This window comes from Podarcis tiliguerta, assembly GCF_965153285.1.
Source record: "Podarcis tiliguerta genome assembly, chromosome: 5".
NCBI lineage: Eukaryota > Metazoa > Chordata > Lepidosauria > Squamata > Lacertidae > Podarcis > Podarcis tiliguerta.
The window spans coordinates 33020621-33037925 of record NC_139538.1 but is presented as its reverse complement, the minus strand read 5'-3'; the positions used below and the strand labels follow the sequence as shown (position 1 = coordinate 33037925).

General features: G+C 47.2%; 1 protein-coding gene and 1 long non-coding RNA gene across 2 annotated transcripts; one reads left to right on the top strand and one right to left on the bottom strand.

Moving 5' to 3' along the window:
- Positions 1–5040: 5040 nt before the first annotated feature.
- Positions 5041–7029, bottom strand: FOXL2 (forkhead box L2). Its single transcript, XM_083442888.1, has one exon. It carries the CDS (start codon positions 6813–6815, stop codon positions 5589–5591), a length of 1227 nt encoding a protein of 408 aa, XP_083299014.1. The 5' UTR covers positions 6816–7029; the 3' UTR covers positions 5041–5588.
- A 225-nt stretch (positions 7030–7254) lies between these two features.
- LOC310678022 lies at positions 7255–16966 on the top strand. Its single transcript, XR_014511564.1, has 3 exons — positions 7255–7471; positions 11008–11102; positions 12923–16966. It is a non-coding gene; the product is annotated as an uncharacterized lncRNA (long non-coding RNA).
- The last annotated feature ends 339 nt before the right edge of the window (positions 16967–17305 follow it).

Genomic DNA, 17305 nt, shown 5'->3' with positions numbered 1-17305 from the left:
TGCAAACCCTTCAAGTTCAATTTAGGGAGCGAAGGGTTTGCCGGGGAATAAGGTTTTAAAATGTAGGCACCACCATTTACAGATTCCATGCATGCTTATTTTATTTGTCGTTTTCCTATTGCGCCCTCGCTCTCCTAAGAGATCGCAGAGCTGCATAGAACAATACATTCCTACTTAAAAACAATAAAAATCATTTAAAACCTCGAACAGATCCTCATTAATAAAAATAGAAGCAGATAGCAAGGAAACACGCTCGGCAAGGGTCGGGATTACGCTGAAGAAACTGTCCTGCGTATAACCCTAGGCATTCTTACACTGGGAGTGAGGTCCCCTCTAACTCAGGGGGACTTCCTTCCCAGGAAACAAGCAAAGGAATGTCTAGAATAGTTAAAGTAAATCGGAATGAATTCAGGAGGAAGCGCGCAGAGGATCAGGCTGGCCAGGGACAATCCGGGCGGAAGGGCAGCGGGGAGCCCGCGAGGCGACTGAATACAGCCTTGCAAGAGCCGCGGTATCGCACCCAGAGCAGCGCTAGCCGCCTGGCAGCAGATCATAGAATTGTGGACATGGAAGAGTCTCAAAGGGTCATCTATCCCAACCCGCTACAATGCGATAGATGGTGGGAGCCTCCACGTGCTCCGAAGAGGTGGATCGGGTCCAGCGCGTCAGCAGAGACTCAGAGCTCAACTTTCCTGCCTCGGAACAGATCGTACCGATCTCCCCCCGAGTGTTGTATGATGACATCTACCTGCATATGTCTGCATGTTGTGGAAGCTTGGGAACGGGCTTTTTCATTCCGTTCTGCAAAGGCCGCTCTCTCCCCTAACATTATTTTCTCTCTCCTATCAGCCAGGGGAGCCATTTTAAGTCGAGTGACATCCCCGGTGGATTCCACTGGGGCATCCTTCTCGTGAGCAGGAAAGACCCCGGCCGAATGCGAAGGAGCGTTGTTAGGTGGTAGACCAGGAGAAGTCTTTGGCTCGGGGGTCCTAGATCTCTCCTGCCCCTTCCTCTCAGTTTTTACAAACTTAAAAAAAGAAGGCTTTTCTTAAAGGACGGCTGAGTGCTTTGCAAAACACCATGCGGGTCCGGCCCCAAACAGCCACCATCTTAATTTACTCAAAGCCATATATACTTTTAAAATTAGCCTATGCACGTGTATATTATTGGCCGGTGCCAAGAATTGAGCAGGGTCCATCGTGCAAAGCTTATCTAAAGGTTGTTGCTTTTCTGCACACTTCGATCTTTACCACATCTCTTCTGGCCGACACACACACACACACGTGTAGGGGAAAGAATAGGGCGACCACCTTTAGCACTCCCCGTCAGCGAGGGGAGCCTTACAGAGCCGGCTTAACTATGACTAATAAGAAGTAAGTCCTATTGAATTCAATGGGGTTAACTTTCAGGTAAACGGGATTAAGATTGCAGCCTTAATTGACTATTCCACAGTCACGCACTTGCGAAGGACTTGGATGGATGGATCCGCCTTCCACCCGAGGGCTTCGGCTTCAACTGGGTTCAGGATCCGGCGGGGAACTTCCCTTTTTGGTAGTGACTGAGGGACTACAGATTCTCCGGGCTTCCTCGGTCTGCGGAATTGTCCCTTCCTTTCAAAAACCAGCAAACAGCTTTCTGCGCTGTGAAATTCCTCTCCACTCCCCAATTAGTTTTGCTCGCGGTCCTGTCAGCCTATTTTTCTAATCTTACACATGCAAAACTGGACTGAGATCAAAAGTTTGCAGGTAGCCCTGACGGTGTCCTAACCGGGGGTGGGGAGAGTTTCCAAATATTACAGCCTGATGAAACTGTCATAAGGACAGCATTAAACGTCACAGAATAGTTAAAAAAAAAAGAATTAGTCTGGAGAACTCGAAACCTTGCCCGCTGCTCATTTGAAATGGACGGGGCTTGCTATCGAGTAGCTGCGTTTAGGATCCCTGGTCAAGAAAAGGCCGCTTGGCAAACGAACAAAGCCAAAGGTCTGAAAGAGGCGGGACCTCCCATAGCAGCAACAGAGTGACAATTAAAAGAATCGAACAGGGATCACTGAAAAGGAGAATCTCCCCCTAAATAGGATAATTATGAAGGGGGCATTCACATCTCTGCACATTTTCTTGGAAGTAAGCCCTCGTCATCCTCGCAGAATTTGCCTCCAAATAAGGCTGCAATTCTTAAGCCTAAGCACCAGGAAGTCGGTCCCCACTGAACCACGCTGGAATTGACTTGACTAAGGATCAGGCTGCTGTTGCAAGCGAGCTTAAGAATAGCACCGTGCTCGTGTCAAGAAGGAGGCATTCCCCCCCAAATGACCTCGCTCTCCGAAATTAAAAAGAACAGCGCGAGCATCTGATATTTCTTCGCACTCGCAGACTTCTCCCGCCCGCCTCTGATCTCTATCATCTGTGCCTTCCATGATATCGGCAAGCGGCAATTCTGCATGCATGCATCCCTGTTCTCTTGTGAACAAAAATGTGTAAGGAAACTCATACCACTACGCATAAAAAAGTCTTTAAAGCGCCACGGGCATCTTCTTCAACGCACAAAGACGCCAGAATGGAAAGAGCATTAAAAACGTGCAAGCAAACCATCACCCCAAGCAAGGAACGCCGGGCTTAAGCTACTTGATAAGAGTTTACAATAAGAGTTTGATGAGACCTGGCTCCAAATACGCTCTTTCTACTTTACCTTTACTTTACCTTTTTTAATACCCTCTTTCTAAAGCCAGCCTCGCCAGGTAATGTGCCTCTGCAGCCATATGTCCTGGGGAGAGCGCCCTGTTGCTTTCATTGGGATATAGATCACCTGGTCTGTTGGCCAGCGCTCATAATAAGCACAATGGCTTAGCGGTAAATTCCGCCGCAATCAATGGGACTTACCTTCTGACCAAACGTGGTCGAGAAGGCCAGGCTGTTAGGTACCGCAGCCCCTAAAACGCAATGACTTGGAAATAAATCCCAGTGATTTACGCAGAACTTACCTGGAAGGAAGCATCACTGATACTCCAAATAAAGGTGCTTAAGATAACCAGCTGTGGTTATTATCATTATATTTCAAAACAAGTAAGCCTTAACACAATTGAAGCGTGCCCAACAGAAAGTAAATTATTTCCATTGTATTTTCAGGTGACCAAAAACCGGGGCGAGCAGAGGCGGGAGAAGCCTTTTAGAGGACTGTATTTTAAAGTCTTTCTTTCCCCGGATTATGTCGTTTTTTAACGATTGGAGTGGGTGGGGGAGCGTTGCGGGGAGAAGGAATAATCCAACCAGCGACTGAGGGCCTGACAATTCTACACACGACCATAAAAACCTTCCAAATGCTGTTAGCAGCCTTTCCACCTAAATCCACACGTTAATTACCAAAACGTCACTTTTTAAGGTGTGTCAGAAAGAGGATAAGCCAATTAAATTATTAAATATTTGACAAAAGGAAAATCAAACTCTAGTAAAAGAGAACAAAACCACATTTTATTGGAGACTATACAATGCTACGATATACAATAAAAGTGCTAGGTTATTCTAGAAAAGTTGGTCCCGGGGTGGCAGAATACCAAATATTTATTTGTTTACACAGACACTGAGGAAATCATTAATACCTGCCCCCTCCCCCAATTAAAAACACATTTTTTTTCTACATTAGCTCTCCCAGGGTTTAGGATTGCAACTCTGTTCGAAAAAGAAGATGATAGGAATCTAACGGAGATTCGTCTGGGTCAAAAATATTTAAAAATCACTCTTAACATCCATTGAAAAATAAAAATAAAAATATAACAATTGCATTTGGAAAAATAGTCTCCATTATTATTACTATTAACAATAATTTCGGGAAACAGTCTTGTTTTGTCCGAATAATTATAGTCTTGTATAAAATTACTCTATCTTGAGAGAACGCTTTCTATTAAAAAAAAATACATATACATATACACCTATTGTTCCCACAACTCTTCTCAAATCTCCTCCGCGTTTCAACAATCAAATCAACATGGCTACTAGATACTGTATAAAAGGCTGTTCTTGCTCAAATACAGTCTCAAATAAGTACTACTTTGGATAGAAACATAAATCTTTGAAGAAGTGCAATATTCCCCTTAGGAAATTATAATAAAAATAATCTGTTATCACCGTGAATGAGATCAGACTGGCAAAGAGTTAGTGCCTTACACTTGTTTAATTCCGCATCAGCAGAATTTCAAAATACAGGGATCACCCCCCCCCCAAGGCAGTTTTTCAAAGGAGTTTTTCCTCAGCTTTAGTTTGAACGTTTGGACCCCGATCCTAAATTCATTCCCTAGGAATTGAACCGGTGTTCCTCGCTCATCCCCAAATATATTTTGGAGCTAAATATTGTTGAAACTGTTTTGGGCCAAACTACCCGACCAAGTGTATCCGAGGTGTGAATTAAACTGACAAGAAACAACTGCTGAGTCTTTGGCACCTCTAAAAATATACTTGGAATTAAATTAAATTCCAAGTATGCAGTGTGCGTGATTTGGGTTTTTCTTCATCCTTTCAAAGGAATTTTCATCCGCAGTGCTATGCTTAAAATAGCCACCTCACCTGGAAAAATATTCTAGTAACATTATTCCATTTATGGTTGGCAGATGCCATCAAATGCAATCCTATCTGATTATCATTAATCAGATGACTGTGGATTGCAAAATTATTCGTGCTTAAACCCTGCCGCAGTTAAAGGGATGTAAACGCTGGAGCATATTGTTAAATTAATTTATTTCAACGGGGTTTTCTCTGCCTTCCCCATTTGCTGGACGGCTGAAGCCCCATCTTAACTTTAATAGGATGTACTTCGCAATAAACCCAGCTGACTTTTTCTGGCTAGCGCCAGGAATTCTGCAAAAAAACGGAATTATTTTTCAGTGCTTTTGTTCAACCCGGCGGCAGAGCAGCTTATTGCTTCGGCACGTTCCCTCCCTAACTAAACAGACCTCCTCTAGTTTATAATTCTGTCCCTAACCCACTAAGCGCTTTCCCCTCTTCTATTTTTCTCTCCCCCCACCAAAAATAAAAAATAAAAATCCCTCACCTTCACTCTCTTTAAACGCGAAAACAATGAGACCAATACCTCGACCCTAAAGAGATTTACGTACCAGTGAACAACACTTCTAACCAACAACACTTCTAACCAAACAGTGCTTATTTATGATGGGGATATTAATTTCAAGGAAATGCAAAAAGGGAAACAAAAGGCAAATACTGTTCGGCCACCTTTATGTGCGCGCGCTAACCCTAAAACCCAGTGAAAAAAGAAACGCAGAACCAAAGGACCCACGGAGCTCCTGCAGCAATGAGGATGAGCGTGGAAGTCCTGTGAACTTACGCTGCCTTCACGCAGAGGATCTGTATGATTTCAGGCACACAGGACTTGGGCGAAGGGGGGTTGCGCGCGTGTGGTTCTCGTTTTGGCACTCAAAGTCACTGTCCCATTTCAGCAGCGGGTGGGGGGGAAGGGGGGAATTACAAGAGGGAGAGGGAGAGAAATCCAACATGATGATGATGAAGGGGATGCCGAGGACGAGGGAGCTTCTTCTTCCCCTGCCTGCCGTCTCTCTCCCGGACGGGCCCTCCACTCGCTCAGATGTCTATCCGGGAGTGCAAGGCGCTGTGCTTGCTCTCGTGGTCCCAGTAGGAGCAGTGCATCATGGCCAGCTCGGGCGGCTGGCGCCCGGCGCACGCGAACTGCAAGCCCGCCGGCCCGTTGGGCGAGCCCTGCGGGGAGCCGCTCCCCGCCGTGGCGGCCGCCGCAGCCGCCGCCGCCGCCGCCACGGCCGCCGCTCCGAGCTGCTGGGCCGCGGCGGCCGCGTGGTGGTGGTGCTGGTGGTGGTGGTGCGGGTGGTGGTGGTGCGCGTGGTGCGGGTGGTGGTGGTGGTGGTGGCCCCCCATGCCGTTGTACGAGTTCACCATGGCCGGCAGGCGGGAGTAAGGCCCGTACGCCGAGGCGCCTCCAGGCCCGGCCGCCAGGCCTACTCCCTTGACGCCGCCGCCGACGGGGCTGAGGGGACCGCCGCCTCCCGCCACCGAGCCGCCTCCCCCGCTCCCGGTGCCTGAGCCGCCCGCTCCCTCCGACATGGTGCAGGCGGCGTAGGCTCCCGCCTGAGGCGCCTGAGGCGGCGGCGGCGGCGCGGGCTGCGCCAGGGACCAAGAGGCGGCCGCCGCGTTGAGGAAAGGCGCCTGCAGGTACTTGGCGGGCGGCGCCGTGAGGTAACCGTAGCCGGCCGCCTCGGCCGCGGCGCCGAAGAGGCTCTTGCCCGGCTGGAAGTGGCCGGCGGGCGGGCGGAACGGCCTCTTCATGCGGCGGCGGCGCCGGTAGTTGCCCTTCTCGAACATGTCCTCGCAGGCCGGGTCGAGCGTCCAGTAGTTGCCTTTGCGCTCCCCGCCGCCCTCTCGCGGCACCTTGATGAAGCACTCGTTGAGGCTCAGGTTGTGGCGGATGCTGTTCTGCCAGCCCTTCTTGTTCTTCTCGTAGAAGGGGAACTTGCCGATGATGTACTGGTAGATGCCCGACAGCGTCAGGCGCTTCTCGGCGCTCTCGCGGATGGCCATGGCGATCAGCGCCACGTACGAGTAAGGGGGCTTCTGAGACGGGTCGCCCTTCTCCGGAGGCGCCGACGCAGCCGAGGCGGACGCCGATCCCGCCGGGGAAGCCTTGGCAGGGGCAGCCGGGCTCAGCTCGCTCTTGGCAGCCGCCGACTCGCCGCCCAGGCAGGGCTCCTTGATGGCCTGGTGCTGCTGCTGCTGCTGCTGCAGGAGAGACACGGCGTCCTCGGGCCCCGCGGGGTCTGGGTAGCCGGTGGCCATCATGGCACCACCTGCGGCTGCTGCGATGGCTGCGCCCCTCGGAGGCGCCTTCTTCTTCTTCAGGGGGTCTCTTGCGGATCCCGAAGGAGGCTCCCCTCGATCTCTCAGGGCGATCTGCTGGGAGCGCCTGTCCCGCCTGCCTGCTTTAAGTCCTGCCTGAGTCTGGTGGGCTTTTGGGTTCTCTCTGTCCCCCACCCACTTCTCCTCCTTCTCCTCCTCCTCCTCTTCGCTTCTGTCTCCCTTGCAAGAGGCAGCCTCTGATCAGCAGGCTCAGATATCCACTCAACTTCTGGACGAGCTCTCCTCTGATTTGTATGGGCTCCGGCGAGTTCCGCTTTCGTCAGGATCCCTTTTCTCCCATCGCACCCCCCCCCGTCTCTCTCTCTCTCTCTCTCTCTCTCTCTCTCTCTCTGTGCCACCCCCTCCCCCGCCCGTCCCACAAGCCTGGGAGCCAGCTGGGCACGGGCGAGTTCATGGCGAAGTCAAACCGCGCAAGTCCACCCCAGCGAGGAATCCGGAGGCTGGAGTCCCCCGGGGGTCCCAGAGCAGAGGGAAGGGCGGGGGTGGGAAGAGGCGAGGGCAAGAATCCACGGCAGGAGAAAAAGAAAGAAGCTGCGTCTCTGGCGACTCCTGCACGAGGCAGCTTAGGAGGAAAACAAGTGAGGAGAAGTGGGGGGGGGGTGTTGGTGTGGGGGAAAACATTTCTCTTCTTTCCACGCTGCAAAGAGATTGCAAATTTGCAAGGGCGATCTGTCGACTGGGGAGGCTGGGGCTCCTCAGTGAGCCGGGATGGACGGCTGGCTGGCTGGCTGGGGGCCGCTGACAGAAGCCACCATCTCAGGGATGTCCAGTGAGGTTGAACTGGAAAACGTAGGCTGGGAACGCGAGGCATTTTGAGGGATCTCGGCTTGGAAAGGTGACAACGTCTTGCTCCAACGCCTGTTTCCCAAAGAAGTGTTGCTGTTATTGTCACCTTGTTTGAGAGTACAAAGTTGCACGCCCTGCTCATATATTTTAAGGAAGCTAATACACAAAAGGGGTGTCACAATCCTCTCCCTCTCCTTCTGCCTATCTATCTTGTCCATCTAGAGACAGAACGAGCCGCGTGATTTCTACTTAGATTCGAGTTCGGGCGCCCTTCCCACTTGACACATCAAAATATAAATATCCCACGCATATTGGGGCTCTGTCCTTGCAACCTTTTACTTCACCTTAGGCGTGCACAAAAGCAAACAAGCCCTCTAACAGCTCGCTTCGCTGCCGGCTCCGGACAAGATGTTTTTCAAAAACATGTCATTCAGGTATCACTTGTTTGTTTCTAGATTTCAGAGACATCCTCCAGGTCTGAGGAGGGGGTGGGGGGGGGCAGGCAGCGAGACAAATAAATAAATCAGCGAATGAATGAGGAGGGTGGGGAGCTGGGGGAAAGGAAAGGAATTGCTATGTTTTCCGCGAGACTTCGCTCTTTTCTGCAGAAGAGCTCGAGGAGGCTGCTGTTTCCCCGGGTTAATTGGTGCCTAGGAAAGGGCCTCCTCCCCGAGCTTTCCTTCAGGTGCTCCAGTGCCTTCGGGCAAATCCCACGCACAGGCCGGCCTTGAAGCCTCGATCTCTGCGAGGCCTTGGACCGAAGCCTAGCAACCGAGTTAGCAACCGGGCCTTCGATTTTCTGATGTTTCCCCAACAGAGATGGCTCACTTCCACATTCCCGTGACCTGTAAACAGCTGCTCATCTTGATCTCAACAGCCACGGGCCCGTGAGGGTCCTTTTACTGTCCAAGGACGAACAATCCCTCTTTGCCTTTCATTTGGTATGGCCACTTGGGACCATCAGGTCTTGCATTTCCGCTTCGAATGTACATTCTGGGCGTGACAGTCCTCGCCGCCCTCACTTCCAGAAGGGAAAGGGGCTCTGTCAGCGCAGTTCTTGCGCACTGTGTAATTTTCTCGCTTGGAAAGGGCTCTTGTGACTCTTTTCAGCCATTCGGCTGCGGGGCTTTGTAGAGATTTTAACCTTGGATGGGTAGGCCCTTGAATCAGGGTAACTTGCCCGCCCTGGTTTATGTAGCCTGTTCGGAAATTATGCACGCTTGATTCTGGGGAGTGGAGAATAGAGCTAAATACAATGGGAAATATCACCACGCTGGTTCTGCCCGCATATATAATATTTGTAAAAGAAGAAGAAAAACCCATTGGTGTCAATGGGTCTCAACAGGCACCTAAATGATCTTTTCTGTGGGTGCTTTTTTGTGTGTGTGTGTAATTTATGATTATCTTTTTGCGTTCACACAACTGGATTTCTTTGTAACTGTATGTGATGCTTTTTTAAAAAAAATTGGAATGTTTGACAATTAGTTTCTAATAAACGCACACAGCAATAGTTCCGTTCCCTTTGTCGGAATCAATAAAATCAGGTTTATTTGATATCTTCCTGATTTAAAATGTTAAAGACTGAGGTGACCAAATTGTGGCAGGTCACTAACAGTCCCAAATGCATTTACCTCCAAATTTTATCATTTTCACTAAAACTTTCTTTCCAAGTTAAGTGTGACTGTTTCTCGCATCTTAAAAGTCACATGTTCAAATATATGCTGTTTCCTATTGGACGCGTAAAAAGAAACAAAAAACAAGTTTTGCGACTTGTTCAGCCATCGAAAAAGAAAAAAAGAAGCTTACTTAGAAGGAAGCCCAAATGTATTTAATGGGATTTACTTCCAATTAAGTAGGCTTAGGACTGAAACATTGAAACAGGAGTCTCCTAAGAGCACATTGTCTGTACAATGTATCTCCCAACAGCAACCGGGGAAAGTGCTGCTCTCTTTTCCGTTAAGACCTGCATCTTTGTATACTTACATACGCTGATAACACTATTAAAGCCTAGAAGCAAAATAAAGCCAAAAGTTTTATTGAACAGAATGAGACTGTCGTTAAAGACCCTGAGTCAATGTTTCAACTAAGACGAGGTACATAAAAGGACAGAAGTATTTTTTTTAAAGCACATTTTTTTTGGTTTGCAACCGAGGTGCTAAGGATCTGTCTTGGAGTGCATATTTCTATTGGAGTCATCTCTGTTGGAATCCCTTCTGTTGCTTTTCTGGAGCTTGGGTGTTTAAAGTGAGCTCTCCGATTTAGGATCAGCCCCTTCCTGAAATCTTAAGCCCAGAGAAGCTGGCGGGGAAACCTCTTTCCCACGTAGGAGGCCAAGCACGCACCCAAAGGCTCTGTGGATCCAAATACGCTGCGAGGCTCTGCAGTCCTGGGCGCATTTACTGGGAAGTAAGCACCGCCGAACTCAAGCGGGTCTGATTCCCGAGGGCCAGCTGGGCTGCCCCGGAACAAACCGGCCTGAGGGTTTTGCAGCAGCCTGGCTTCCCTTTTGCTAAGCAAGCGGGCTCCCTGCCTCTGGATCCGACGGGGCCGGCTCCTAGCCCCCCGACGGAAACCGAGCGCTCGGCCGCCTGCTGGGATTCAGAGCCGCGGCTGCTCTTTCTTTCGGAGGCCGGTGGCGTGAGCTAGTGAGGGCCAGTTCCTTCCCCCTGACCACCCAGGCTGGCCGGGGCTGCTTCCCCCACCCCGCCCCGCTCGCAGGCATTTCCTTCCGCAGGTGTAGCGGCAGCATTGTGCTGTGTGTCATCACCTCCGCCAGACTGCAGAGCCCTCCCTTCCCAAGCCTGGAAAGGCGGCGGCAAGAGAGGCAAGCGCGCTCGGCCAAAGGGTGGCTTTCTGGGGAGTCTCTCTTTCTCTCTCCTCACACGCTTCAGTGGGATCTGACAGGAAATCAGAAACTCAGGAGGAGGAGGGCTGAAATGGCGAAGAAGGTGAGGGGACAGCCGTGGGTGTCTCTGCCCAGCGCGCAGGGCTGATAGGGAACGACTGGCGGGGGTCACTGTTTCGCTCAAGGGAAATCTCTCCTTGCTCCCTCTCCTCTTCCTGCACACTGGCAGCCAGCCCCTGCTTGGCAAGCCTTCCTGAGGATATTGATATTATTATTATTTTTTGAAAAAATAATGGTAGAATCCATGCAGCTTAGCTTTTCCAGAAGCCATCTAGTTGTTTATAGAATAGGTTGGCTCCGAAGGAAGTGACAGCGCATGTCTACTCAGGAGCAAGCTCCGCTGAAGCCAATTAGACTTACTCCCAGGTCAGGGCGCAGCAAGGTCTGCAGCTGAACTCGAGACTGACAAGACTTTCTCCGCAGGTTTCTTGGGGAACTAAGCGCCGCTTCCAGTACAATCTACTGAGCATGCCTACTGAAGAGTAAGCCACACTGAGGTCAATAGGACCTACTCCCAGGTAAGTTTATATAGGTTGGTACCTAATTTGCTCTGGCTCCATCCAGCCTGTAAATATTAAGCGTCCAGGGATCGAGATGTTATTTCCCTGGCATTGACTTCGAGGTCACTCTTATCAAGGCTAAGGGATAACTGTATACATCAGCAGGTTTAGCATCTTCCGCAGATAAAGAAATAAATTTCTTGAAGCCTCTCTCTTTGAACGGGAGGGTTTCACCTCCCACCTCGCAAAAAAGGAAAAGGGGTACAATCAGTTTTTTCTTATAGATGCCCTTAGATTCTTAGGGATGCCACTGTTTCATCCCCTTTTCTCCCCAAACTAAGGGCTAAAACGTCATGAAATTAGAAAGGACGTGCAATGCACAGAGGCGTCCAGCCAAAGTGGATTCAGGTTCACAAGGTCCAGTTCTAAAATTCACAAGCAATCGGGAGTGGAGCTAAATTCCTGCAGAAAAGGCTGCGCACGCTGTTTACAAAGCAGTTGAACAGCGAGTTAAGTCCCAATGACAGCAAGTTCCATTGAAGAGGGTCCAACTGTGCAAACACGGTCAGGATCGCATTGCCAGGCACAAGTTTGTATCTGGATCTTAACCTGGAACTACTGAAACCCACACGGAGGGTTTAGTCTTGGCATCTCCATCAGATTACGACCTGCTTTCTATCCAAATTAAACCGACGCACTGGGATCCGAGAAATAACTGGATCTAGATCCAGTCGGTTGAAATTCAACCTATTCAGGGTTAAGCAGAGCGACAGGTTTAGCGGGGTTTGAAATGTAAACTTGGGGATAAGTCACAATCACATGGATATCAAAAGGATCACGCTCAACAAGACTTCAGCACCTGAAATACTCCGGCTGCCGATACTATGGTTTATTGGCAATCGGAATAATATCAAGAAGGGATAAGTCTAGGGCACAGATTATAGGTTTTCCAGGAGATCTTATCTTTCTTTTGTCTAAACTACAAGATTCCTATTCCCCGAAAAATAGGTTCTGCCGCAATAAACCGGGCTTTACTTCTAAGTAAACCGTTTAGGATTCGGGTTTAACTTGGAAGTAAGGCCCATCTGGCGTTTTCTTCAAAGTCACAGTTTAGGATCGCGTTCGCCGTGGCGCAGTCTCCATCCCCGCTGAAAGGAATAGCCAGTCTTCCACGGGTGAATCATTTTCTGCGCTTAAGAGGGAAGGGCAGATGAACGAAAATCATGCTGAGTTGCTCTGTTAGCTATAGAAAGCTGGAAAACCATATTGCCTAGATGCTCCTGGGCAATTCAGGAAGTAGCCAAGGGGGAAAATCACATTCATTTCATTTTAATGACCCCGGCTCAGGAAATATTAATTGCTTTCAATCACACAGATTGACTCAGGGTGATGAGTAAAATGGTTGGCTTGGATCAGGGTATTCACAGAAACAATATTTTGAAAGGGAAGAAAACCACGGAATACAAAGCATAATAATGATAATGGTGATTATGATGCTTTCATTGGTTTTCTTTAACCCAAATATTACAATAGTTCTTTTCTTTTTCTTTTTTTTAAAAAGGGTGTTCATTTATTGTCTTGCTTCTGTTGACTAGAAATTCAACAATTTCTAGGCCCCACGGAATGCAGTGGGTTTTACCTCCGAGTAAATACGCGATGGTTCCCTCTGTTTAAGTAGCATTGGTCTCAGAGAGAGAGTTAAGCGCACAATTAATTATTCAATTGACAGCAATGGAAAATACGACTAACTTCGCCTGGATCTTACGTCAGGGTTGCAAGGTGGTGCGCGCGTTTTAAATAAGATACTGAGGATATAATTTTTTCTCTTGTTCTTGCAGACAAGACTCAAGAAATGCAAGGCAAAGTGAAGCGGCTACAATACCAAAAGCGTGAAGGATCCTGAAAACCTATTAAGATCAATTCCTTATTGAACGGAGGCTATTGCCCTTAAAAAAAATAAAAAAATAAACACGTTTCCAGGGGTGGCTTCGAGGATAACCAGCGAATTTGGACCATTCAGATTAAATTTCTCACACATTGACGGCTACGGCACAATGGAAGTTCTTTACCATATCTCATTTCTTTCATCTCATGTTTTTGTTAAAAGATGGCATGGCGGGTTAAATGACAGAAAACACGGACACAGTAGAAATTACCGAAAAGAACAAGCCCGCTTTGAACATCCTCAAAATTCCTAGACAGGTAAAGAAATGAAATCTTATGATGGTAATGAATTCACCTTGTGGGGAAATCAATGATTTTTATAAACTCATTTTAAACAATTCTTTTAATTTATGAAGGCTAAGACACTGAGAGTATAACAAACAGATCGTCGACACCACTGTAACGTAATCTATATCTGAATTCAGAGGGTACAACGACAGCAACTAGCTTCGCCATTGGATCAAATAATATTTCAACCTGAGCCAAGAAGTCCCATCTTTTCCGCACTTGAACGTTTGAGTTTGTGGTTAAAGTTAGCCAGTCTTTCCCGGGCTTGCCAACTCTTGCCTGGTAAGGCGAAATATACCAGAACAAAACTCAGCAGGGAACTATTCCTTTACATTTAAATTCTTTGCTTTATTTTTTTCTTTAAAAAATATTTTTTTTCTTTTAAAAATACATGCCAATCAGAGCCGACCGGTGTCTTTGTTTCATATCATCATTATCAACTGAACAGTTTCGATTCTAGGCTGAAAGAAACGTATATATCTTTTTTAAAAAAAACCTTTTAATGCTGGTGGATGTTGTAGCTATGCCCCCCTCCCGCCCTAAACGGACGATCAGCTAGGGACGCCGGTTCCTCTCTCTCTATTCCACGTAAAGGTTATTCTGACTCCAAGGGAATAAATATGAAGGGAAGTACAGAGGTCGCTTCCCCGAAACCTATAGAGCGCTCTTCACAATGGCCCGCTTCCCCAAAGCCTCTTTTGTTTAATTTTCGGAAGCTCCTACCGAAGCCATTTGTCTCGTCCTCAAGCGGCCCGACTCGAAGAAAAACAGAATACTTCAATTTCAACTTTTGCCAGGCACACACAAGCGTGTAAACATACTTCCCTCTCTCTCTTTTTCCTTTTGGAGAGAGACTGTGAAAGGGCGGCTACAAATGACACAACACAAGATCCTCTCGGAAAATTTCAAAAGAGGTGGGTGGGAAGAAGAAGAAGAAGCTGACTTGTGGGGTAACTGGATCTCTTCCCCTCCCCCCACCCCCGCTCCACCCTTCACCAAGGGAAACGTGTTTGCGGATCCCTCGATCACCTACTTCTCGCTCGCCACTTTCCGGCCTGGTTTCATGCAACTTGTCAATTTCACACCAATTCCGAGGGAGGAGAGGAACCCTGCCCTTCTGAAGCCCTCGTTCCCTACCTCAATCTGTTAAGAATGAACCGAGCCTTGCACAGATTGACCCCCAGCAAGATGAAACGGCGGAGAATGTGATCTCCTTCGTTCCCAAGAAGAAAAGCCGTGGGGTTGCTGTTTGGAGGTACCTACCTCCTCCCCTCCCCTATTTCCTATTTTCAGCAGGCTTGCGGCATCAACAGTTTCCAGAATTGATTTATCTTGAAACAGTCTTTACAGAAGTCTGTCTCTCCCACCCGCCCCTTAGAAACTCGCCATGCTTTATTTAAAGATCCTGGATTATTTGTTCCAATAACAATTGGGGAAAGAAACAGGCATACACATAAACATGGCATTTTAGGCACTGTTCTTTCCTCTAAAAGTAATGAGACCAAAGGAAATAAAGTGTGGGAAATGGAAGGGACAGCTTTTCTTGAAGGGGGGATTTTGCATCAGGTTCAGATTGGTTTTTTGCAAGATGAATAAATAATAATAATAATAATAATAAGTTTATTATTTATACCCACACTTTTAGGTTTCTCCTAAATAGACCAAGCTTGATTATAACCCACATATATGCACACATATTTATGTATGCATTTACATGCAAAACAATAAATCGTACATGTTTGCCCATGTAGGGGGGGAAACAGGCAGTATATGCATATAGAAGTATACCTGGAGCATTGCAAAGACAGATCCATAAATAGGAACACCAAAAAGGAATATACGGCCACACTGAAAATGGTATTTTGAGTGTTCAATTTGAGTTACTGACATACAAATTATGCTCAGGCCTCAGATGAGTCATTTAATTGAGGATTTTCAATGTGTGCATTTATTTAATCAACCAGGCATCTAATCAGCCAAAATCAACGATCACTTGAGACACCTGCACATTATGTGCATCTAGGTGCCATTATTACCTACCTAAACAGGCCTCCCAAACATATAATGATACAACCTAATTTATGCAAATTGCCTGATGGAATGGCTTACTTTTTGTTCTTTCGTTAGTAAACAAAAATGGTAGAAATGGAAAAGCTGTTTATTTGAAAATCCTTTTCATAATATAGTATTTGTATGATTAGCTGCAGTTCTGTAGTACACCTATGATATTGTGTGAGTTTCTTCATACGTGTCTACACACATACCATAAAATCACACAGTAGAAAGAAGTGCAGTCACCCAGTCCTGACTACAGAACAGGACCACCCATCAGTTCAGTCTATGCAATCCAAACTTACAACATGCCATGAACAAAGAGCAGGGGCATCTTACAAAGATGCTCCCAGTCCATGCACCCCAAATTACTGAGAGCTGCTTCCCATACCAAACAAGAACAAAACAGACAGTGCAATCCTATGTTTGAGAAGGAACCTCACTGAGTTCAATGGGACTTATTGCCTGGTCAATGTATATATGATTGCTACCTATGGATTTCAGGATATCCTGTAATAATCCATAACTCTCTTGAAGTCCTTGAATCATCTTTGAACTCACTCAAACAAACATTACTCTTTAGTTGTGTCATTCATAAATTGTTGCATTACATGAGGGGACTAGTCAGCTGAGCATTAAAAAACCCCCAAACAAACTTTAATATACTTGGGTGGGGGGGGGGGGTTGTTGCAAAATCAGGGATTGATAACCTGTGGCTCTAAATGTTGTTGGACTACAGCTCCCATCATCCCTAACCATTTACTAGACTGGCTGTGGCTGATGAGTGTTGGAGCCCAACATTTGGATAGCCACACTTAGTCAGGCCTGGTCAAAATGTCCAACCCCCCAGAATCCAAATCAAACTTTGTTCTACATCACTGTTGAACCCATATATCTGCATTCAGGTTGATTAGCTCTTGGGGGAGCAAGTCCTGTTAATTCATAGGCAGCAGCAGAAATCAATGGGATTTCCCCCCCACATACTGCATTAGTGTAGTCACACTGTACATTTAAAGAACACATAAAGCACATGGCTTTGGGGACTGCAGCATCCTCAGCAGATTACAATTTCCCAGGATTCTTTGGGAGAAGCCATGTGCTTTACATGTAGGTTGTGATGGTTGTATGGAGCTAACCAGAATCCCGGGTAGAAATGCACATACCAACACTAATCAGATTCAGTTGGAGCCCAGAGTACTGTCACTGGTTCAGGGCAAAAATGCTTAGGGATGGGATGCCTTTGCTATCAACTTCATAATGGAATTAAACAGGCTCCAGGAGTCTAAGCGCTTGGCTTAATTGCACTGCAGATCACACTGTTGGAATGCTGGGGTATTTAAAAACACCTAATGCATGTCTTCCAGCGAGTAAAAGCTGTATGCTTCCCCATGCACACCCAGATGAAATAAGAACTGTTCCATTCTCTGTTTTGCATTGGAGAATATCCTAGTATATCTGATCCATTGAAGTCCATGAGTATTTTGCTATTGAAGTCAAAGAGCTGTGCGTTGTGCACTAAGGCTCATGCTTTTAACAAATTCCCTACAGTCTTTTTGCAAAGGTTGTTGTTTCCCACTGTTAATCCCCGATAAAGTTTTCCTGCTCTATAAATATAATTTGTGAAAGTGACATGAAAGTCATTGAGTCTCATTTCTTGTCTATGAAACCTTCTTTAAGGGGCCTCAATACTATCTATCCCTGTGGAAATCCTCTAACGTTTCTCAAGAATGATTAACCCTGAAATCCTATATACATTCAGAAGTAACCCGAGTGAGTTTAATGGGACTTATTTACAGAAAAGTATGGCTGGACTTGCAGCCTAACAGAGAAGGGCATGTATTATCTACCTTCATCCGGATGTTAGTGTGGCATAAGCAGGTGAATGGCCGAGGAATCCCACAGCAGAGAGCAAGAGATGTGCTTTATTAAACAAACAC

What these genes read in the sequence shown, in the direction of transcription:
- FOXL2 (XM_083442888.1), bottom strand. Translation starts at nt 6,815, where the DNA reads ATGATGGCCACCGGCTACCCAGACCCCGCGGGGCCCGAGGACGCCGTG.